The 24,565-nt window shown below is 39.8% G+C and overlaps 2 protein-coding genes across 7 annotated transcripts in view; one reads left to right on the top strand and one right to left on the bottom strand.

The window, feature by feature from the left end:
* The window catches only part of SPG11 (SPG11 vesicle trafficking associated, spatacsin), a 92,770-nt gene extending 76,530 nt beyond the window's left edge, over window positions 1-16,240 (top strand). Inside the window, exons 36-41 of one of the 5 annotated variants that reach the window (XM_078079417.1) lie at window positions 575-836; window positions 1,279-1,367; window positions 1,556-1,711; window positions 2,411-2,562; window positions 3,018-3,193; window positions 15,879-16,240. In XM_078079417.1, the coding sequence (XP_077935543.1) occupies window positions 575-836; window positions 1,279-1,367; window positions 1,556-1,711; window positions 2,411-2,562; window positions 3,018-3,193; window positions 15,879-15,997 (954 nt within the window). In that variant the 3' untranslated portion in view covers window positions 15,998-16,240. Of the gene's footprint in view, window positions 1-574; window positions 837-1,278; window positions 1,368-1,555; window positions 1,712-2,410; window positions 2,563-3,017; window positions 3,644-15,878 lie in introns of those variants that run through there. The other 4 variants (XM_078079418.1, XM_078079419.1, XM_078079420.1 and 1 more) reach the window with 4 other exon arrangements.
* Window positions 4,262-24,487, bottom strand: EIF3J (eukaryotic translation initiation factor 3 subunit J). Of its 2 annotated transcripts, none has more exons than XM_078079422.1 (8): window positions 24,322-24,487; window positions 24,132-24,235; window positions 14,918-14,972; window positions 14,348-14,436; window positions 9,103-9,217; window positions 7,038-7,199; window positions 5,677-5,750; window positions 4,262-5,348 (listed from the first exon to the last, which is right to left on the bottom strand). In XM_078079422.1, exons 1-8 carry the CDS (start codon window positions 24,362-24,364, stop codon window positions 5,217-5,219), a joined length of 774 nt encoding a protein of 257 aa, XP_077935548.1. In that variant the 5' UTR covers window positions 24,365-24,487; the 3' UTR covers window positions 4,262-5,216. The 2 variants fall into 2 exon arrangements, with proteins under 2 accessions (XP_077935548.1, XP_035960059.1); XM_036104166.2 differs by having other exon boundaries at window positions 14,348-14,439.
* Between the last annotated feature and the right edge of the window lie 78 nt (window positions 24,488-24,565).

A 24,565-nucleotide genomic window follows, 5' to 3' on the forward strand; every position in this document is an offset into this window, starting at 1 on the left:
TTTAATAACTCTCTTTCTGATTACAAAAGTAATGCATATTCAGTGTAGAGACACTTGGAAAACAGCACACCCCAGAAAAATAGCCCTCTGTTGTCTATTGACCATCTGGAGACAGCCACTGCTAACAGTTTGGTGTAGGCCCTTTCTATGCACAGGCACCCACAAACATACATACATTTTTACACAGTTTTAGCAAAACTTTTATCATGCTGTGTAGATATGAAAGAGCCGCTTAATAAGCATGTCATGAATATCTTCCAAATCAACACTGGTTTTAATGGCTACATGGTATGCTCTTAGTCCTTGTTTTGGACATCTGGATTATTTCTAATTGTTTGCTATTAAAATTTATCTTTGTTATGTGCATCTCCGCACTTCTGCTTATTTCTTAAGGGATCGATTCCTAGACGTGGAATTGCTAGAGTAAGGCACATGTGCTCATCTTTTAGGTTCTCCCTTCTGACTGGTTTTACCATTCACATTCACACCAGCAGAGAGGATGTGCCTGTTTTCTTATACTCAGGGCAGCATCAACTTCTGTATTCATTTTTGGTTATCTTCTTTTTTGGGGGAGTTTCTAGGGAACTTTCAGAACCAAGGGACTCAGCCAGTCACGCCTGCCTTGCAGTCACCGGTTGACCTCGGTACCCCCTTTTTTCCTGGGCAGAGCGGCACCCTGAAGACGGCCCTCCTGGACTACATCAAACGTTGCCGCCCCGGGGACAGCGAGAAGCACAACATGATTGCTCTGTGCTTCAGCATGTGTCGGGAGATCGGGGAGAACCACGAGGCAGCTGCCTGCATCCAACTGAAATTGATCGAGTCCCAGCCTTGGGGTGAGCGTAGGTCACAGCAGTGTCCCCCGGGCCAGTGCCACCAGCCAGCCAAGGTTCTTAGGGCTAAGAAGGGCGAGAGCCCAGGAGACTAAATACTGTCCACTTCAGCTGCTAACAGCCACTCCGTGGGGCCCCAGCTGAGCAGACGGCATGTGGAAGGGCGTGTGGAAGGCACCTGCCCCGTTTGCAGTCCGTGTGCCTGCGGTGTCATCTGTTGGGAAGCAGTGTGTCTGCTGAGGCCGGGCCAGCCTGCCTTGATGTTTCTGAGAACTAGAGGAGGCCTACCAGAGTGTGCGCGCTTCGGGCCCGATAGCCTTTACCTGAGACATGCCTGCCTCCATGTGTGAGCGGGGTTGTTTCCGGGCCAGCCCGCCATCACTGAGTGGGATGGGAGCAGCCACGGGAGTCACACATCCATCAGGTTTCCTTTTCTGTCCTACAGAGGACAGCCTCAAGGACGGGCACCACCTGAAGCAGCTGCTGCTGAAAGCCCTGACTCTCATGCTGGATGCAGCGGAAAGTTACGCCAAGGTAACAGCAGAGCCCTGCTTCAGCCCGGCCTTAGGGCTTGGGGTCTGTGGTGCGATCTGGTTTTGTCCCTGGGCTCTTCCAAGTGAAGGGGACAACTCGGGGCAGAAGGGGTGAGTTCAGTTGCTGGAAGGTTCACAGGGGAGATGGCAAGTCTTTCTACCTGTGCCTCCTCTACCCTTGTCCCTCAGGACTCCTGTGTGCGACAGGCCCTGCACTGTCACCGGCTCACCAAGTTGATAACACTGCAGATTCACTTTCTGAACACAGGCCAGAACACGATGCTCATCAACCTGGGCCGCCACCGGCTGATGGACTGTCTCATCGCTCTACCTCGCTTCTACCAGGTAAGCAAGGAAGGAAATCTAGCCAGCATCCTCTCTCCTGCTGTCCCTCTCATGGGGTCCAATGGTCGAGCGACTTGCCTAAGGTGTCAAGGCTAGTGACAGAACCAGGAAAATTCTAAGCTTAACTTGAGCTGAGAAACCAAACTGTTTTCCATGGCAGTATCTGTGAGCATATTGTTTGGACAGAGGCTGGAGCACGGTGAGGCGGTGCGCTCTCCGTTCCTCGGGCTGCGAGGCCACAGACTTGCCCCTTACACAGCTGGGGCTGGATGGGCGGACCTGCCGGAGGGCTGAGCATCTCCTAGCCCCGGTGTTTCTAGGATGGGGCACCTGGGTTAGCAGAGGGAGTCAGGGCTTCTGGGAAGCTGGCTCTGAGCCCTTGAAGAAATGGTTACCAGGGAATCAACCCTTTCCCTGTTCATTACACAGTTGAGTTAGTGGGAAAAATACTGTTTCTCAGCAGTTTTTATTAATGCATTGTGAAGATTAAAAACACTGCAAGATGTTTGGGGTTTAAGGGCAGAGAGATGTCAAACTAACACCAAACTTTTCCCCAACCCTAATACATAGAGCCTTTCAACATAGTTGATGCCCACATTCACTATGAATGTACAGTATTAAGTTGTTTTCTAGAACAGCTTGCCTTTACTTTTACATCAAATAGGGCTAAATGGAATCTTCCCCTCTATTCCTTTTAAGGCTTCTATTGTGGCCGAGGCCTATGACTTTGTTCCTGATTGGGCAGAAATCCTCTACCAACAAGTGATTCTTAAAGGAGACTTTAATTACCTGGAAGAATTTAAGCAGCAAAGGTTATTAAGATCTAGTATATTTGAAGAGATTTCCACAAAGTAAGTATTAAAATGCCTCTGCTTTGATAAGGCATGGGTAAGAATTTTATGGCTAAACAGAACTTGCCTGTAGCTGCCTCTGCTTGAGATGGCAGAGGCCAAGAATCCCCAGAAGCAAGAGATCGTTTAACAAATTTAGGCAGACAGATGAATGAGAACAGTGTCCTCCCAGTGCTCTAAAACGGGAGGACAGCTACTCAGCCTGCCTGAAGTACCGACAACCCTAAACCTCAGGGGCCCCCTTGGGAGTACTGCCCTTATTCCAACTAAGGCGAGCATGAAGGTAACATTTTTAATGACATAATTTCCGTGTTTATCTTACCTGGTATCCCCTAAGACTAGTCTTAGATAATTTCTCAAATTCCAGGATCCTCTCCTCTGTGAGGAGCTGTGTCAGAGTGCAGTCCTCACTCCAGACACAGTAGCTTAACCCGCAGGTTCTTCCGTTTGTCTAGATGTAAACGGCAGCAGCCGGCAGACACAGCTGTGAAAAACCTGAAGAAGCTACTCACGTACTGTGAAGACGTCTACCTGTATTACACGCTCGCGTATGAACACAAATTTTATGACATTGTAAATGTGCTGCTGAAGGATCCTCAGACTGGCTGCTGTCTGAAGGACATGCTAGCAGGTTAGGTGGGTTCAGATGAGAGGAGGGTGGGTATCGCCGAGATGACCTGGGTGCCTGCTGTCTTGTACTGAGATGAGCTGCTGACAGACGTTTGCGATCAGAGTAGAATAATGCGTCGGGGATATCTGTCTTCAAGTTGTAAAACCCCGGGACTGACCATAACCAGTCCTTTGTGAATAGTGGGTAAAGAATGAGAGAATTTTCACAAGGAAATTATTTAAAAGTGCTTGTTCATCTATACCACTTTATATAGATACTGGTATTAAGATCAAAAGCTCCATCTTCCTGAAGGCTGGCTTCTGTTTAGAGATACAATATTGATTAAAGAATATCTGTGCCTGCAGATTCCAGTTTCAAAGGAATTTAATATTATTTACACAGTTAAGGAACAGATGATACATTTCCATTTGTTAGAAACTGATCTCTATAATAAAATAGATTTTAAATTCACTGTATGTCATTATTACTGCCAAGGAAATCTTAGCCCTTGTCTGCCTTAAAACAATCTTTATTTGCTCTGATTATTGCTGTGTAGTCACTGCTTCCTGTTAATTCCTCAAATCATTTAGATGGTCCTGTCTTACACTCAGTAGTCTAACAGAGCTTTGATTGAGGTTCCTAATTCCTATTTAAGAGAAATTTAAAACATTTTTTGTTCTGTCCCTGCTTTTGATTCTCCGATGGTTTCAAAAAAGACTCCAACCACAAATTTGGTTAAATTGCTTAAAAGAAAATATATAATAAAGATGATCACCCAATCTATGCTTACTTACAGCCATAACCTGAGTAACAAGCTCAATGATCTCAAATAAATAAGCTCTTCTAGTGACTTAAAATTAGGCCTTAGTATCTAAACAAACAATTTGCTCAAATAAATAAGAGGAGGAAGGCAGCCCTATCCCTTTGTTGCTCTAGGGTGACACTATGCAGGGCCTGGCACATCATTTTTGTCTTAAAGCTGTAACTGCTTGTCAGGCATTTATTAAGCTTTATAAGTATACAGAGAACTCTATACAGAGAGCTCGGCTCTATACTCTCCAAAAATATCTCTTGGGAGTTAACACAAAATTTAAGTCCTCACAATAGTGATTTTATTAAATTAGTTGCTTTATAAAACACTGCAGATGTCAAAGTTGTTAACAGTTTACCAAACTGTAGTCAACTGGTGCAGTTTGCTGAGCATGTTTTATAAAGGAAAGGAAATGCCAAAACCCTGGTAAAGTTGTTCCACTGCAGCCTAGGAGAACAAAGGAGAATTGTTTCTCAGACACTTAAATCAGGGAAATAAAACAGGTAAAGAGCTTCCCTCCCCCATCTGAAGCACTCCGTCAGCAGAACAGTCTGATAAATAGAAACTAGACAGTCTGTGCATTTGAGAGATTCCACAAGTTGTAATGCAATGCAATAATGGAGAGGTTTACCTTCTTCAGCTTCAAGGTTGGAGGGTTTTGGTCATTTAATTTTTAAATATCAAGCTAGTGCTTTTCAGCCGTTGTATCTTCACTCTGAGATAAGCAGTCTTCTTCACAATGTATTTTTTTTAATATCCTCACGCTCAATTTTAAGACAAAGCAATTTTAATACTAGGTGCACACCACATGCCCTTGCCGCAAACTGCTTTTCTTGACAAGTTATGAAGTAGTTCAAGGAGGTATGGTTAAGGCTGTATTACTGAATGGTGCTGGTAAATACTACACAATTTTTGTCATGTTGCAACCTTTTTTCCAATTCAGTGACTGCTGCTATGGAATCAGATAGCAACAATGACGACATTATTAGGTTTGTTTTTTTTTAAACTATGATTTAGTAGCAACTGAGGTTCCCAATTTTAACCCCTTGGCAGCAAGATCCAAGTTCCCTCATTCGCACATTAGCACCTAAGTGTCAAGGGGTTAAATAACCAGCACAAAAGATACTGCACTTCTGATTGTAGCATTTGGCAGAACTGAAAGGAAAGGAAGTTGTGCTACATGTTGAAGGGATTGTGGGCAACAGAAAGAAGACACCAGGAGAAGAGAAAATGTCACATGAAGTCTTCATAGTCTTGTACATATCCTCCATCATAGCCACCATAATCTGCCAGATCGTCTTTCATGGTAGCCTTTAATCCCCCTCCAGGGACCACACCTTTCTTCTTCTTTTTGGCTTTGCTTTGCTAAAGATAAAAGAGAGTTAATTCGTGAGACTACCTACTATGGGTACCTTTTCCGGTACAGAAACCCTCAGACACCCAAGCCTCTGGTACCAAAAAATTGCTTTAGTTCTCAAAGGGACATCCTAGACCCTAACCCCGGGCAATTTCTATTAATTCCAAAAAGAAAACTATGAACGAGTCTGTAAACAAAAGGATCATAATGGCACTCACGCTCCTGCTCTGTTCCAGTTTAAAGTTCTAGTTTAGGCTCCTACTACACTTTAGACTATTATGCCTACACCCCCATCAGCATGTAATATGCATTTCCCCCGCACGCTTGCTCTCTTACCTTTTCTTGCTTTTGTTTTTCACTGCAAAGCACAGTCAATGAATTGGTAATCTTTTTCAAGTCATCAATTTCCACTAAGAGAGAAAAAAAAAAAAAGGAATACCACATCTAATTTGGCCATCATTAACTTCAATAACTTTGAAAAGACTAAGAATTTGTCCTGTTAAACATAAGATGGTAAAGAATCAGTCTATGGTTAGGCTCACAAATCAGAACTATTGAAATTTCTTTATAATGACCTGTAATAACCAAGCACCATTGTTCAACCAAAGAGAAACGAGAAGTGTCTTCAGAGCTCACAGAGCTCCCTGCCATACTTCCTTACTCAATCTACACACATGAATGCGGGGGAAAAAAAACCACAGGGCAGATAACCATGCCTTTCCACAACACATCCTCAATGCGCAGTAAGGTGTGGCTGAATGAAGGTGGAATGACAATTCTTACAACTACAAATGACAACTCTCCACCCCTTGGGTCTCCATTTTCTACCACAGGAACCAGAATGAAAACAGTAGGTGTCTCAGAAACCTCAGTGTCCCATTAGAGACAAGCCTGTTTACGGAAAAACACATCCTGCCATCCTTAGAGGACTAACAAGCCACCAAAAAAAGTATATCAGTTTTGGTTAGAGAGCACCTTCAAAAATAGGAAAAAAAGTATGTGCAAATAATATACCAACTATGGGTATATCACTAATCAAATTCAGAACCTCCGGCTTAGTAAAGATTTCTCAAGGAACACCCAATTTAAAGTTCATTGTGTAGAATTCCTTTTTCTCAATCTTAACAACAGCAAATACTAGCAGAAACAGTCCCTTCCACATTAGTGCCACTCCACCCCTGGTTTTTAACTCCCATACACCCTGCCTCTGAAATGTATGACTCCTCTCAGGGCTTGGCACCACCCCACGGGCCCAGAGAAGAGGGACCAGCTCTGTTAAGCAACTTAAACCAAGTCACAGGCTTCCTTGTTGTAAAATGAACAGACACTTGCTGTGGTCTCACTCAGGTCTACAATCCTATTATGTTCAGGAATCATTTTCCCCAAACGATACTTCCTAGTCCCTTTAAGATATAATTAGATAAAAGAAGAAACTAGTGTTTTGTTAACTGCTCGGTCAGCAAAGCCCAGATGTCCCTTTTGGGAAGCCATTTTAAAAACATTAAGACGGCAGCCTCAAAAAACAAAACCACTTACGCTCACCATCTATTTGCAGAACATTCCCAAGGTAACGTAATTCTAAAAATCAAATCCTACATTTATTATAGAATGCAAAAAAACTGTCAACTTCCATCCTCCTGAGTATGATGTGCCCTTCCTAAAATCCACCCACAAAGATAGAGATTTGAATTACTTACATGAAATACACACATCTCGAACTAAGGCTTCCAAAAAACTGGCATAATATAGTGACTTTTCATATTGTGTAATTTTATCTTTTAGTAACTTTCCAAACTCTGTGAAGTCATCTCTTGAAGATGGGTTCATAGCATCTATTCCATAAACTGTATTATTAACACCTGCGGGAGAAGAGGGAGCACTAAAAATACCAGAAAGATTCTTTTCAAGTTTATAAACCAACTAGCTAGCTGAACAACCCTGTTATTTCATGCTAAAGCACAGGTTCTTAACATAGGTCTACTGGAGTCCTTGGACAGCATTCAGAAGGTCTGTGAATTTGGATCAGAAAAAAATTTACAGCTTTATTTTCACTAACCTTTAATTTAGCATTTCCTTTCATTTTAATTATAGGCAACAAATCACAGTGATATTAGCAAAACCTGTTACCAGTAAAAGATCAGGTATTTTCATATCACATTACAGTTGTAGTTATCTTGAAATAATGTTTTCAAATTACATTACTTATTAGACCTGCCACTAGATCTTACTTAATGCATTAATAAAGCAGCACATTATCAAATTATTTAAATATTTTGATACCTATTTCAATAGGCTTCCTTAACTAAGTAAAATCCTTTGTATTTTATTTTATGCATTTAAAAACATTAGATTAAGAAGGAACCCAGTCTTCAGCAGACCACCAAAGGAGTCCCTAGCACAAAAGGGATGCTCTTAAAGCACAGGTCTAAGAATAGCCCACAGGGAAGTGCAGAGAGAAGGAAAAAGCAAAAAAATAAATAAATAAAGACGGTTCCTGTGAAAGTATCCAGCTAACTGATTCCAGAGGCTAAGCAGGGGTAAACCATGTGTTAAATCCCAAGAGAAAAATAAATCTGGCCTAAAAGGATTCTAGGCTAAGAGACAGCACACTCTGCATCCTCCTCAATAGTAAAGTGAATTAGTTGTTAACAATGATCACTGATTCAGTATTTTAGTATGAGAAACACAACATTAAAATCCTATTAACCAAATGACGCCTGTATGAATGCATGTTTTTGCCTTTTAATCTATAATTGTGGTCCCACATTAGAATTTATAGGTACCATGTAAACTCCTCTCTTTAATAAACACATGGGTGGCTTTTACCATCCCATGAAGACACTGGATAATGGCTGCATGCCCCCTGTAACGAGATGAGTGCAGTTAAGACATGCCAAGCACACACCAGTGCACGAGAGCATCATAGCAACTCCTCTCAGATGGCTGGCAACTCGTGGAGAGAAAATCACACCTCCCGCAGAAAGGAGAATGATCGTTATAGCCTGCTCGATCATTTTAAAAAAGAGGAAGGATGGGAGTAAAACTCAAAATAACTAGATCCCTCTTAGCTCTAGGTTTCAATTTCAAAGTTATTTAACTGTTTCAACATGACCTTCTACTCTGAAAAGTACTCAATAGGTGATGACAACAATGAGCTTAATTAAACAAAGTAGAGCTTTTATCTATTTCTTTGGCCATGTTTCTTACTTTACCCTTTACCCACGGAACACTCAACTCCCCTGTGCACAGGACCCTGAACATGTCTTTTATCTCATGTACCACCCACAGCTGCAGGGATAGCACACAGAAATGGAAGCCCTCCAAAGACAGGGCATGGTGAAGGCTAGGAAGGGTCACAGAAAGAAAATGACCCTGAGCAAAGGCACAGCCCTATAGTCAGTTCAACATTTAAACCTCAAAGCTACAGGCCTCACATTTCATCCAAATTTCATCCAGCTGATAAATGTATTTAAAGCAGCAGTATACTTTATTTGGGTCCAATGACTTAATAATCTTTTACTTGATACTCAAAACAATTATTCAAAAATCTGAACATGTATCTCACTCAACCTTAAGCAATGAAATCTCAAATATAAACATTAAAAACTACTTTCTAATATCTAAGTTAGCCAGTATTATATTATTTCAAAAAAGGAGATGTTTTCTAAACTTTCATAACTAGTAACATTTCCACAGCATTCACCTGGAACTTCAATACTTCACTGCAATCACCATGCCCCCCCCCCCCCCCCCCCGCCTTACCAAAAGTTTCTTTTGCTAATTCAAGGTCTGATTCTTCCTGTAATTTCTTTAGCCGCAGTTTATCTGCTAATTGTTCTTCTGGTGTTAGCACTTTAGGTTCTTCAGGTTCTTCTAACTAAAATGAGACAGAAAGGAAGTTTTAAAACAGCTGGCTTAGGACGGACCAGGACATTTTTGTATTGTGTGCATTCTTTTTTTATAAACACATATAAATAATAGCAAACACTTATAAAGTGTTTATTATATTTCAGGCATCCTTTTAAACACTTTAGATATTTTTTTAAGATTTATTTGAGAGAGAGAGAGAACAAGCACGAGGCGGCAGAGGGAGAGAGAATCTCAAGCAGACTCCATGCTGAGCGCAGAGCCTGACATGGGGCTTAATCCCACGACCCTGAGATCACGACCTGAGCTGAAACCAAGAGTCAGATGCTTAAGCACCTGTGCCACCCAGACGCCCCAACACTTTAGATATTCTTATCCTGATTTTACATGAAAAAAAATCTGAGGCAAAAAGAGGTTAAACAATATGCCCATGGTAACAGAAGGTTAACATGGCTAGCAATGTGAGAGAACTGAGATTAGAACCCAAAAGACTGGGTTTTATTTCCAAAACAGCCTTTTTAAAAAATATGGAATTTAGACTACAGAAAAGGGAACGATTGCACTCTCATATTCTGCTGCTAAAGACCGTATTTTGAAACAACTTTTCTAGGGCAACTTGGAAATATGTATGAAGTCTTAAAATACTTTTATATGCTTTATACGGACTCAAATAATTCCACTTCTAGTTATCTTAAGAAACCAAAGATGCACACAAACATTTAGCCACAAGGATGTCCAATGGAGCATTACTTATAATTTCAAATACATTTAGAGACAACCCAAACGTTCAACGACAGAATGGTTAAATAAAGTATAGCACATCCATATGACAATACAAATGACCCCTGAATTACAAAGGCTTGAACTGCATGGGTCCACTTAGTCACAGATTATTTTTTTTTAAATAAATATAGTAATAGTAAATGCATTTTCTCTTTATGATTTTTTTAAAGACTTGAGAGAGAGAAGCAGCAGGAGGGACAGAGGGAGAGGGAGAGAGAATCTGAAGTACACTCAGCGCCCAGCGTGGAGCCCGACACGGGGCTCGATCTCATGACCCTGAGACCATGCCCTGAGGTGGAACCAAGAGGCCAGTCCGACACTTAACCGACTGCCCCATCCAGGCGCCCCCTCTTTATGATGTAATAACATTTTTCCCCCCTCTAGTTTATTTTATTGGAAGAATACAGTATATAATACATACAACTACAAAATTATGTGTTGACTATGTCAGCAGTAAGACTTCGGTCAACAGTAAGCTATCAGTAGTTAAGTTTTGGGGGAGTCAAAAGTTGTATGTGGATTTTCGACTGTGTAGGGAGTCAGCACCCCTAACCCTCCTATTGTTCAAAGGTCAACTATACTATGCAGACATAAAAAAGTGTTTGTTTTTTTTCCCCAAAGAATCATAAAAAGAATTTATCTTTGTATATTGTTACTACTATAAAAGTAACACATTATTGGGCGCCTGGGTGGCTCAGCTGGTTAAGTGTCTGCCTTCGGCTCAGGTGGGATCGAGTCCCGCGTCGGGCTCCCTGGTCAGTGGAGAGTCTGCTTCTCCTTCTCCCTCTGCCCCTCTCCCCTGCTCGTGTTCTCTCTCTCTCTCAAATATATGAATAAAATCTTTTAAAAAAAGGAGCACATTATCATTTATTAACAAATTTAAACACACACAATAGAAGTTGTCACTTATTTCCCAGTCCTATTCCTCTGAGATGCCAGTTAATGGTTTAGTGACTATCATTTCTTTAGACTGTGATATTTCCTACAACAAATGCATTTTACTATGAGGGAAAATCTGTGACAGTATTTACTGAAGTGGGAAGAAAAGTAGAGGGAGCTTGCGCCATCTGTGGTCATCCATGTCTGTGCAGTTTACAGATTCTGATTCAGAAGTCCACTTCTGTAATACACAGCATTTTGTTTCTCATGAAGAAGATGAAATAAGAAACATCATTATACCAAGTTAAAGAATTCTCAGAATATTTCTCAGGGAAATACCTTGACTCAACCGTCTTAGTAGATCTGGACATCATTAAGTATTTTCTGCATCAAAACTGCACATATCTTAACTCAATACTTGACCTAAGACAAACTAAGGTTTCTTTATGTTGGAGACTAATACCAAGATACAAAAAAGGAAGTATAAATTTTAACTTCAAAGACCAAGAAAGATCTAATCAAGATGGCTTCTTAGACTGAGTTATAAGATTCTATTGCTTGTTCTGATCATAGAAACACACATGTACATATACTTAGATACACAAATACAAGTTATTAAAAAAGTATCTAAAATGTTCGTGACTGGGGGAAGCAGGCACTCTCATACACTGTAGACAAATGCAAACTAGTACAACCCCATACAGAGGGCAATTTGTGAACATTTATCAAGACCACAAATATGATTTGCCCTTTGACTCAGCAGTCTCTCATTTGGGAATTTATCCTGCAAATGTGACTACACCCATCAGAAATGACACACACATATGGTTATTCATGGAAGCACTGTTCATCAAGTTTTAAAAGGACTGGGAGAAAAAAATCTAGCTGTCCCATCACTAGAAGACTGGTGAAATAAAATATGGTGCATCTAGGCAATCTGTTCTTATCAGTTTAAACCAAAAACTAATGAAAATGGTTTCTTATAGGGGGTGACAGGGAACAGGATGGAGAGGACAGAATAGGAATGGATGTCTGAGACTCTTCTGAGTGTACCATTTCACTATAGTTTTGACTTCTGAACATAATTTATGTTTAAAAAATAAAGTTAAATAAGAAAGAAAACCTTAAAAATGAAAACAAATGGAAACAAATGACCCTAAAATGTATATCAAAATACACAGGGAAAATAATACAAATGACTTTAGAACCCAGAATGTAATTCTACATCCTTAGTAGGATATATTCTAAGCCCAAAAAGAACTGCAAGGAAATCCTAAACTTGATTCAGTAGCTTTACATTGTTAGTATTACTGGTATTGTAGAAAAGCTATTAAAAATTATGTTAACATTGTTAGAAACCAGTATTTTAAGAATAAGAGAAAACATCAATATGAACTAATGCTTACACACATAACACATACACACATATACTCATGTACATTTATTTATTTCCTAGCTTCACCCAAAAAAAGGGTCTAAGGAGGCAAGGCCACCTCAGTAAGTACTACTAGCAACTAGATTTGGCCTCTAAATATCATTTCCAACTAAAAAGAACCATAAAGAAGTAGCTGATTCCAGGCTTAAAGAAGAGTTTACCAGGTGAACCCAACACTTCTTACTGTCAGAAAGCAAGGAAGTTTTCAAAGATTCTGTCAAAAAGATGAAGACTAAACAACTTAAAGGGTTTCCTACTGGCTAAAACTAGGACAATATGAGCATCAAAAAAATAATTACTGTATCTGAGTAAAACAATGATTTTATAAAAAACTCTAAATCCACAAATTTACTCAAAAAGAAACCCACAAAAATCCCTCATTTTTCACCATTTGAAGTTACTATTATACACCCTCCTTACTCTGAAAAATTGGTAATTAAAAGAAAACAATTAAGCTTTTACTCTTCCAGCACAAACCATATCCAAAGTAACCAAACAGCAAAGTTTCTTACTTTTTTCTTACTTTTTCCTTCTCGGGAAAAAAAAAAAGCCAGCCAGTAACAAATGGAAGAGAAATAACAGGATGAGAAAAATCACCATTCTGCAATCCCTAATAAAACTAGGCAACAATCATCACTAATACTAAACAAATGGGTGAGACGTTGACGTCAGACTGGATTACTTGCAAGGATATGTAATTTTGTAATAGAAGGATGTTACCGCCTTAACCGAGTGATCAATTTTAGCATCACTAATAATAGGACAGACATTATGTGACTCCTGGTGTGATGTGATGCAGTATGAAGCACATAGCATGACCTCTCAAGGACTCCAATTAAAAATGTTTAATCTGAATCCAATCAAACTGCCAAGTTACAGGAAATTGCGACTATAAGCAATCAGACAAATCAAGAAGGTGGGATGTTTTATAAGACAACTGGGCTCCTCTCTTCAATAAGTCAATGTCATTTTAAAGAGAGAAAGACACTCCAGAGACTTAGGGTATGTTAACAACCTAACGTAATGCAAGGTCCTTGTCTGAACAAACCATACATAAAAGACATTTTGGGACAATCAGAAAAATGCACATAAACCGAATACTAGAGGATGTTAAAAAATTACTGTTTATTAGGTATGTAATCATGTGAGAAAGAGCTTTGCTCTTTCAGAGATGCATACTGAAGTATTTAAAGATGAAATACATAATGTCTGTTATGTACTTGATTATATTTTAACAACAAAAAAAGAGATGAAGCAAATATGGCAGAATATTAGCAACTGTTACATATAGGTGACATATATAATTATTCACTTTCTCTGTTTTTATGTTTGAAATTTTTCTGAATGAAAAGCCAAGAAAAAAATTAAAAAGCTCTTTATGATCTGGTATGAAAAGATTAAATACATTACATGATACAGTAAATAAAGTACGGTGAAAACTATAAAAATAAAAAAACTTAAAAAAAGCAAGAAATAAGAATATACAGGAGTATCCAAATACATAAAGATACCTCAGTGATGTAAGAAACTGATACTCACTTAAGGGATAGAGGGAGAAAAACAGGATAAATAAATGAAGAGTTGGGAGTTCTTAATATTGTTTTGATTTTTTAATCATGTAAACATATTTTCTATTAAGAAAATTAATACAGTATTCCTGATCTTCCTCCAAATAATCAGGAACAAAAACACCTACATAGCACATGGCAGAGAAATGGTATTTTTTATATTTCACTCACTCAATATGTACACTGCAAATAAAGACTAATCACAACTAGAAAGAACTGCAGGCCCTGGCAAAAATCACTGACTGTGGTACTACACAATCATGACTGTTCCCGAATATGGAACCTTAAAAGGCATTCTAATACATAAAACTTCTGGGTTACCTTTTTGCAAAAACCACAAATTCAGTTTGGGGATTCACTTATCTGATAGCGTCCAAGAACAGTCTTTACGAAGCCTTTCAGATTGCTGTCTGTTAAGACATTGTACCACTACTGATGTGAGACTTCTGTATTGCAGGAAATGAATGGTACTTACCCTCTTTTTAATTTCTTCTTGCCTTTTCTTCTGTTGCCGTTCTTTCTCTTTTATCTTCTCTGCTATTTTTTTCTTTTCTGAAACTTTGACTTCTGAAAGAAATGTTTTAATCAGTTACCCTGAATATTTACCAGTTTATGGATGAGACAGACATGTAACACTTGTATATTCAAGAGACCAACTTCTCCCAGCTAGTTTCATATGGTGACTTACAGGCAAGTAAGAATGGAAAAGTTCTGGGACTCTCTGATCTGACCCCTAGACCCAAACACCTCCCTTCATATTTCCCCAGCACTTTCAGCAGGATTTAGAGCATTAAAATGAGGCCACACCCTCTACCCTCTCCTAACAGCAGCACTCAGAGAGCAGCAGGCAGTAATCCAATCGGATTATGATTTGAGGGGAGAGAAGAAATGGGAGAGAAGAATAAAGGGAGAATAGAAGGATGTTTGGGTTTCTAAACACCAATTTCAATTTTCAATTTTGTGAGCATTCCATCATGTGTCTTAACACAAACACTAATGCTCACCAAGATAGAAAACCAAAAATGAAGGAACCCCAGTGGCTCACCTGGTTTTACTTCTGCTTCCTCTTTTTTTTCATCATCATCATCATCCCAGTTATCCTAAAGAAAAGGACCTCTATTAATAATTCTCATGTTTACTTTTCCATGTGCACCTTATTATCAACTTTTCTAACTCCACAGAAACAGGTTTATGAGAATTTTTTTGGTATTGCATTAAAATTATAAATAAATATTGGGAGAACAGACATCACGATGTTGAGCTACCCTAGCCAAGGAAAAGATCTGTCTTTCCTTTGTTCAAGTTTATTTCTATATTTTTCAAGGAGTGTTTAAAAGTTCCTCTCTTAGGGGCACCTGGGTGGCTCAGTCAGTTGAGTGTCTGCCTTTGGCTTGGGTCATGATCCCAGGATCGAGCCCTGGGTCAGCAAGGCTCCCTATTTCTCCCCCCCGCAACCCATGCTCTCTCTCTCAAATAAATAAAATATTTTGTAAAAAAATAAATAAATAGGGGCGCCTGGGTGGCTCAGTTGGTTAAGCGACTGCTTTCGGCTCAGGTCATGATCCTGGAGTCCCGGGATCGAGTCCCACATCGGACTCCCTGCTCAGCAGGGAGTCTGCTTCTCCCTCTGATCCTCCCCCCTCTCATGCTCTCTCTGTCTCATTCTCTCTCTCAAATAAATAAATAAAATCTTTAAAAAAATAAATAAATAAAGTTTCTCTCTTAGAAGTTTTGTGAATTTCTCTTTAGGTACATACCTAAGAATTTCTGCGTTCCTACTGTAAATAGGGTTTTTTTCCTGTTATGTCCTCTAACTGGTTATTATTTGTGTATATAATTGGCTTTTATATGTTAATTTTATATCCTGCTACCTTATGTTTTAATTTTTTTTTAAAATCCATTTATCACTTTTCATTGATTCTCTAGAGTTTTCCAGGTATACTATCATATCATCTGCAAATGAAAACGGCTTTTTTTTTTACCAAATCTTTTTTTTTTTTTTAAAGACATTTATTTATCTGGAGAGAGAGCGAGCAGGGGGAGAGGGAGAGAGAGAGAATCTCAAGCAGACTCCCCACTGAGCTCGGAGCCTGAAGCCCCAGATTCCATGACCCGGAGATCATGACCTGACCTGTAACCAAGAGTCTGATGCTCAACCAACTGGGCCATCCAGGTGTCCTACTTCTTTACCATTTCTTAATGCCTCCACAACTGATTTATCCAATTGCTGGCTAAACCTCTAGTACACTGTGAATGGTAGCAGTGATAATGATGATTATTTTCTTCTCTTATGGAAATGCCTCTAGTGTTTCCCCATGAAGTATATGGAACCCACCATATTTATGCAGTAAAATATATCAGTCTTTTCTTTTCTTGCCTGTGGATTTCAAGTCAGCTTCTTCTAGAACATATACACTTCCATTGTTTTTTCATTTAGATGTCGGGTCCATGTGGAGTTTTTTCTCTTGTATGGTATGAAGTATGATCTAATTCTCTTTCCAAATGGTTACCCAGTTGTCACAGCATCGGTTATTAAAAAGTCCACCTGAGGCCAGTGATTTACCATATAGTAGATTTTCACAGGTACTTATTGGTCTATTTCTGCTTTCTATCCCATCCCACTATCTATTTTCTCTTCATGCACCAATACCATACTGCTTTTCTTACTTTAATTATAGTATGTTTTTACATAGGCCAGGGCTAGTCCCACCCTTACAGGCCTTCAGGTTTTTTAGTATTTTCCTGGCCATTCTTGCATGTTTGTTTTTCCATATTAACTTTTTATCAACTTGGCTAATTCTATAAAAAAGCTTTTCTGTTAACAAAATACAAGATAACCAAGCCAAAACTACTTCTCTTAAAGTAATTTGCAGCTCTTTTAAATAAAAAACTGAAAGGACTCTGTATTTCTTACTTTCCCAAATGCAATGGCTCAGTTATTTCAAGTAACATTCCATTCAACACAACCCTGTTAATGAATTAAATCCATATAATATTTAAACCCAGTATTTAAGAGCAGTCAAGAGCTGATCAATAGCTTCTTGAACCCACTCCCTAACTTGGGTAGAGCCCTTTAAGGTGGATCTATACTCTTGTCTTTTCTACATCTAACAGAGTCACTAAATATAAACTGATTATCAAACAATTTTCCAAAGGCTCCAAACATTTAGAATGTTTAAGTTTAATAGGGACAGACACAGCCTTGTATTTAGATAGGGCTTTAATCTATAGGTAGCCTGGCCATTGTCTCAGCAACTACCAGGCACACTATGATATGCCATTTGAAGCTGAACCACAGGATTGCAGATGCAAAGCAGGAGGCCCTGATACAACTGGAAGATGTAAAGGGTGACTAATGTGCCATGACACCAAGCTTTTGTTTTATAATAAGACAGGTCATAATCTGAATCAGTCTAGGTATTTAAACTAACCAAGCCTTGATTTTAATAAAAATCTCTAAGTCTACCAAAGAACTAAAAAATCCCGATTAAGGCTGCCATATGGTCTGCAAGCAGAGTAGAAAGAAATTTGTAAAAAAGTAAAATATTTTGGGACTCCTGGGTGGCTCAGTCAGTTAAGTGTCTGCCTTTGGCTCAGGTCATGATCCCAGGGTCCTGGGATGGAGTCCCACATTAGGCTCCTTGCTCAGCGGGGAGCCTGCTTCTCCCTCTGCCTGCCACTCCCCCTGCTTGTGTTCTCTCTCTTTCTGACAAATAAATAAAATCTCAAAAAAAAAAAAAAAAAAAAAAAAAAGGAAAGTATTTTTATAATCACCTTACCTTGGCCGTTTAACTCACAGTTCAAGGTTAACAGACTGAAAGCAAACCTACTAGTCACTGTTTGGACATCTAAGATACGAGAGTTAGAAATTAGAGAGCAAATGTTTGAATAATCTCACTGGTTTGCTTAAGTGCTTGTTGTCAATACACCATAGTACAAAAGGAACCCTATAGCTAAAAATAAAAATTAACCACCAGGAGTTTTTTGTTGTTGTTTTAATCTTCAAAGAACATAGAAAGCTGGGTCTGTGAGTGATATTCTGCTTAGGCGGTGCTTCTGACAGGAACACCTATTTGCTTACTTCAAAGGGATACATATTCACCACTCTCTATTAATAATAGTGATGATATGATGATGATGATAAAGCATTTACCAAGTGCTTACTTTGCACCAGGCACTGAGCAAAGGGCCTAACATGTAGTAACACAGTTAACCCTCACAAAAGTTCTACAAGTCAGGTGGTGTTAGCCCCATTTTATAGATAAGAATATTAAGGCCCTGAGATAGCTATCCCAAAATCTCAGTGAAATATAATGAACAACAAAAAGCCCCCCAAAAATGAAGGAAACAGTTCTAAATGGACCAAAGTTCCTTTAAAGTGTCATACTAAACATAACTTCTTACCTGAGCCCTGAAGTATACAATAACTATCTGAGAATTAGGTCTCTCCCCACCAAAATGTGTTCTTTCAATCAGTTCCGGAATGAGTTCCACTGGAATTGTAGGAAAGCTCATCAAAGAGAAGGGTATGGCACACAGTATTATGCCCAGCTACAATTCTATCAATTTCCTACCTCAAATTGCCTGTGATGATTTTCTACTAAATTTAAGAAAACAGTCCAGCAGCCTCTGGTACGAGGAAGCCAAGAGGGGAGAAGAATGACTAAAAATGAGCAGCTCCATCCCAGTACATCCAAAATGGAGAAACAGATACATCAGAGGAGCATTTCTCAGTTCCCTTTCCCAGTAAAACATCACCCCAACCCATATCACTGCTCCCTCAGTATCTCATTTATACCAACTCTATGTACCACCTCTATCCCTGTTCCTGGTTTCCCCATCAAAGCATAAACTTTATTCCAGACCTTCAAGTTAAACTGTCCCATCAGTATAGACATAATGAGGCTACCTAGAATTCCACCGCAGAATGGATTTTAGAAGCAAAAGCAGTGGTTCCTATCAACCAGTCCTGGGAACAGCTATGGAACCTGCTCCCGCGTTCATAAAAGAACCATGAAAGGCAAGCCCTGCCTGTCACCCTCACCCCAGAGTGCTCAAAACAAATCTGCCCTGAAGTTTCTACCACACTGGGGACAAGTCCCTAAAGAAGGGAGCATAGTGATGTTAACAAAGAGACTAGTCACCCTTCCAAATAGTTGTAATCCCAAAAGCAGGTCAGGTAGTTTTCTCCAAGAACTTAAAGTTTTTGTTTCCTTAGTTATAAAATTTGCAAGTGCCTAAGTACATGTAAAGTAGAATGTCAAAATCTGCCCAATTTTTCTATAAACACTAGGATTTTATAAATGCTGACAATAACTTCTGATAAAATTCAAAAAAGGTTCTTAAAGAAACAACTAAAACACATTTAAATAGCGAGTAAATCTGTAATTTAGTAAGCTCTAAATGGTTATTTGGTTCCAGAGAATACCTATCAATAACCAAGTAAATTCCTTACTCAATTATTTTTGGTAGGTAATAAATCTGCTAACTATAATATTCAATTTATCTTCAAAAGAACACCTAGCTTGCTCTTGTAAAATGGCTAGCTTCCTTAAAACAGAGGCAGTTTATAAACTACTTGCTTATCTATACTCTTCTACAATACACACCCAATATCATTTGAGCCATTTTTCTGAAAAAGATGGCTGCTTTTCAAGTTTAAAACCTGCTTCCCAATTGAACATGACTGAGAACTGAAAACAAAACAAAAATTTTAAATCCTGCTTTTTTAAAATTTCTAATAATATAGCCAGTAGTTGGCTAATCTGCCATTTTTATAATGTACAACTACAGAATGTCACATGCAATAAGAGAACACATTTAGGGCTGAAAATGCTTTCCAACTTAAGCAAGATATATTTATAGATCATCAAATAGAATAGCTTCAAAGGAGGATAAAATTCTTCTGCCCCATAGCAAGAGTCCATTAATTAACATATACTCCTCCTTTACTTTTAAGTAGTTTGGTTTAGATAAAGAATAACCTTTTGCAGGAAAAGAGCCTTTTACTGATGTTCTGTAAGCTGTACTGACCTGCTCTGAGAGGCCTCAGAACTCTGTAACAGGCTTCTGGCAAGACTAGACTTCCCAGCAAAGTTCAGTTTTTAAAAGAAGCCCAAATGTTCTTCCATCATCTCAGGACTAGCCTGGCTTCTGGAAGCCAAGGTACCTGTCTCAATAAATTCTACTTCATTTAATTCAATTCATTAAGTTTTTAACATCCTACTATGTATTATGGCTCAGCACTCAGTTGAATTCCATCTCAATGCCTACCTGGTCTCATATTTAGAACTGTCATTAATCAATTCTACTTTAAATGCTTGGCTAAAGCAAGATCAAGATACTGAATACTAAACAAATGGCTTATTTATTTTCAGTCATCCAGCATGACAAACACATTAGGTAAATATTTTTCAGTAACAAACATGCTTTCTAACTAAAGACTTACTAAGTTTATAAAAACTATCAGGGAACTGAAATGATATAATTGAGATTTTCCTGAAAATAATCTGATGAGGGGAGAACAGTAAGTGGAGATACAGAAAAAAATAAGATTTCTCATCGGTTTATTAAACTTCTCTTTACCTCTGTTTATATCTGGAATTTTTCATAAGAAGTTACACACACACTTCAAGATACCATTTCCTGGCAAAATGCCCAATTTCTGAGTATTTTCCAATAATCTCCCATTTCTCTGAAGTAGAGATCCCCTTCTTCAGAGTGCTATTTCCAATGTTTGAAAAATGTCCTTATTCTGGTAGATTAAACTATTAAGCCAGACAGGATCCTAACAGATGGCTGAATGGGTAGGATGAGACAGGCAGTTTTCAACTAAGTTCATTCTCAGATCTTTCTTAAAAATTCTATAAAAACATTACAGGAGCAAATGCCAGAGACGTCTGAACACAGCCAGGAGAGGTTTCCTCAAAACAATTCTACATACCTTGAATAAATCCAGCTTTTAATCTGTTCTATACTGAAATGCTAGGAGACTAAAGTTGTATTGACCCTGCTTGCAAAGGATAGGTACTCACTGCCTTCTTAGTCAACACAACCTGCACATCACTTCAGCAATGGGGAAGGAGTCCAGTGATACATGCTAAGTGAACAATTCCTCCCACTACCTCTGAATAACATCAGGACAGTAAGAAAGGTAAAATAACAAATGTGACAGGAGAGTATGCTTCCTAGTTCTCATCTTTTTTTTAAAGGACTTTAATTTTAAGTAATCTCTACACCCAACATGGGGCTCGAACTTACAACCCTGAGATAGAGTCGCATGTTCTGCCGACTAAGCCAGCCAGGGGCCCCTAGCTGTCATCTTTTTAACTGGGAAGAAGCATAGGCTTCTCTCCTCATGAATATTAACAATTCTATGGTTTCACCTAAATCCATTTCTGCCACTACCAGACACCTACTTGAAAAGTCAAGGGCAACAAAATGCTGTAATGTCTACTGAAAGACAGTAAACTACTGAAGCAAATTACTGTAACAAAGACCTCAGTTTTCATTTCTCAGGACATTACAAATGACATTAAATCTATATTCTTAAAGATTAAACACTAGATGATGACATAAACTGAAGAACTTATTCTGTTTCTGCATATCTTACCTTTGAAGACTTTTAAAAAATTTGTATGTTGTACTACTTAAAGGTGATGATTATTTGATCTCATGAAGACTAAGCCTTGTTTTCGCATCCTTACCAAAAGATTAAGTACTAAAACATTAGAATTCAGAAATTTGGTATTACTTGCTACCATCCAAAGTGACAAAATTCAACTCTAGATTGGTAAACTCTGAGCAAGCAAAAACTTGCTATCTTGATAACCAAGATCATCCCATTCAAAACCCAAAATTCACAGTAAATAGCCACTGTGGAGAGAACTTACTCTGGAGCTTAGGAAATCACAAAATGTGGCACAAAATAAACCCTAGATACTAGATCTAACCAGTATATTTTCCTTTAGCCAGAAAAATTAAGACTACATCTTGAAGTAAGAGAGTATTAACATTTATTGAGTGCCTCCCAAGTGCTAGGCAACTCTGCATAATGCTAAGACATATTAAATCACTTAAAGTGCAAAACAGGGGGGCCTGGGTGGCTGAGTTGGTGTAGGACTCAATTTCGGCTCAGGTCATGTCAGGCTCATGAGATCAAGCCCCACCTTAGGCTCCACACTAGGCGTGGAGCCTGCTTAATATTTTCTCTCTCCCTTCCCACCATAAATGAATGAATGAATGAATGAATAAATAAATAAATAAATAAAGCAAACAACCCCCTGAAGTTATCTCCTATAATGAAAATATAGATTGAGAAACTAAAAGGAAAGATTAAAAAACGTGTTTATGACCACAAATACAGAAAATGACAAGCCAGTAATATACATCCATGTCTGATTCCAAAGCCTAGGAATCAAACTATTCCTTGAATACCATAACTTGGGAATCTTGAAGAAATTCAAAAGAAATAAACCAACATTTCAACTTAGGAAATAAAATGGACAAGTTTAGTTTTTCTTCAAGATCAACTTCAATGTTTATGTAAAAGAAACAAGATATTTGCATAAAAGAAAGAATCTGCACTGAAAGAGTGAGTGGACAAGATGACCTTTATGGTCTCTTACAACCTGTAAATCTTAGTTCCAAGTGGTCAGAATTATATTTATCAGGATTGACACCCTTTAGATCCAATAATCTCAGGCATGCTACTTCATGGTATCACTTCAGACTGCTCCATTCAGACTTCATTTTCTGGTACTTCTTTTCTGATTTCTCTAATCTTTTCTTCTCATTAGCTAAATTATTCCCAATTTTCAGAACAGATGTCCTAACGGCTGCATCTGATAAGGAGAAAGTGAAAGGACAAATTTGAAGGCTCAAAACAGAAAGTCCACTACAATGTAGGGAGGTAACTAATATCTTGCAATGAGACTGATAGACAATCCATTCCCATGTCTCTACAACATGTAAATGGAGCATCTAAGTATCTTCACAAGAGTACTACTCATTTATTAATTCCAATGTGTGCAAAGCTCATATTATTCCTGAACCTCAAGCTGTTCCATAAATTGGACATCCACCTCATCAGACTCAGGAGAAAAAGGTAAAATCCAAACAAAAGTAGTATTAAGTTCAGTGTTATCTAGCTTAAATTTTTTCAACCCAAGCAGAAGGACTTAATAGGGTTCCCAATATGTGTTGAAGGGTAGAAGTTAGGAAAGTAAAACATCCACTAAGCGAATCAAAACCAAGAGAAACCATTTTCTCAATTCATACAAAACTTTATCTGCACAAATATAAAAAGATTTTGAGAGTTCTGTTAATAAGAACCTTAACATTCTGGGCTTGAAAGGTTTGTTAGCTACTTAAAACAAAAACAAAACAATGAACGCACTAGTCATACTGTCATCTGAAGCCATTTGATGAGTCCCCAGGAGTCTTCAAAAAACAAACGACGAAGGAGAAAAACACTGGCCCCTCGTCTATTCCAACCAATATTTCCTTTGGTGTCGTTCGTATGTAGACAAATAACTCATTCTGTCAACTGTCCGTTTTCCAGGTCGCTGTGCGGACTACCGTAGGTTTCTGACCACTAGCCGCTGACTATCTTAGTACTCGGTTCATCCTTTTACCACAGGGTGGGGGAGGGAAGCCTAAAGTTATTTCACTTTACTGCATCTATTTGTCTTGTGTTTAAAAAAAAAAACAACACTGAAATTAAACCACAGTATTTCATCTAACTGCTCGAACAAACTCTACAAATGAGCCTTCGGAAACATAAATGAGTTACCCTTTGGAGGCCTGAGCTCAAAAAGGCAGGTGGGTTGCATGACTTTCCAAAAGGGAAAAACCATGGGGCTCAATCCCCAACTTCCGAGATCCTTCTGGCGAGCGGCTCCAGACCGCGAAGTCTGCACGTGGGCCGGGCCCCGCCGCTGCTGTCACCTCCCGTCGCCAGTTGGCGGGTGGGATCCTGGCCTGGGCGCAGACCCTTAAAGAAGGGCTGAGGCCGGGGCCGCCTCCGCCCCCGCCAAGGAAGTCCAAAAGGCCACGCTGCTCGACTCCGGCCCATATGGCCGGCCAGCAGAGGAGAGAAGGGCACCAGGGAGCCCTACGCTCGCGTCTGGACTCATAGCCCGCAGGCCCGGGCGGCGCCTCTGGGCCCAGAGTCCACCCGCCCGCCCGTTGGCGGGCATCCCCGCCCGCGACAGCGCCAGTCCGCTCCCGCGCTGCCCGGAGCCCCGGCCCGCACCCACCTTGACGTCCTCGTCCTCGTCCTCGCCTTCCCAGCGGTCCCCGCCGGCGGTGCCGCCGCCCCCCACCTTCCGCACCGGGTCTTCCACGGAGAACGTGTCCGCGTCTACGGAAGAGAGCGAGCCGCGTTAGTACCTGCTTCGGCTTGAGGCCAGCGCTGGCCCAGTCCCTGCCCCCGTAACTTCTCCTCACCCCAGGAATCAGAGTCCCCCGCCGCTGCCGCTGCCGCCGCCATCTCGAACCGGGTGTGAGCGTGAGTGAGGGGAGAGCTAGCGAGGAGTTAGCGCGGCGGAGGTGAGTCACTGGCTTTGCTCTCGTTGGCCGGCGCGGGGCAGGCTGGGACCGTGGCTGACTGTACGCCGCGGCCCAGGCCCCGCCCTCTCTGGCGGCGGCGGCAGGGCGACGCGCGCGCGCAGGCGAGAAGGGGGCGTGGAAT

Source organism: Halichoerus grypus, chromosome 8 (genome assembly GCF_964656455.1).
Source record: "Halichoerus grypus chromosome 8, mHalGry1.hap1.1, whole genome shotgun sequence".
NCBI classification, from domain to species: Eukaryota; Metazoa; Chordata; class Mammalia; order Carnivora; family Phocidae; genus Halichoerus; species Halichoerus grypus.

Coding starts and splice junctions, on each gene's coding strand:
- EIF3J (XM_036104166.2), bottom strand. CDS start 24,364: ATGGCGGCGGCAGCGGCAGCGGCGGGGGACTCTGATTCCTGGG. Junction 24,236..24,321: donor GGGGGACTCTGATTCCTGGG/GTGAGGAGAAGT, acceptor TCTCTTCCGTAG/ACGCGGACACGTTCTCCGTG. Junction 5,751..7,037: donor TCGAGATGTGTGTATTTCAT/GTAAGTAATTCA, acceptor TTTCTCTCTTAG/TGGAAATTGATGACTTGAAA.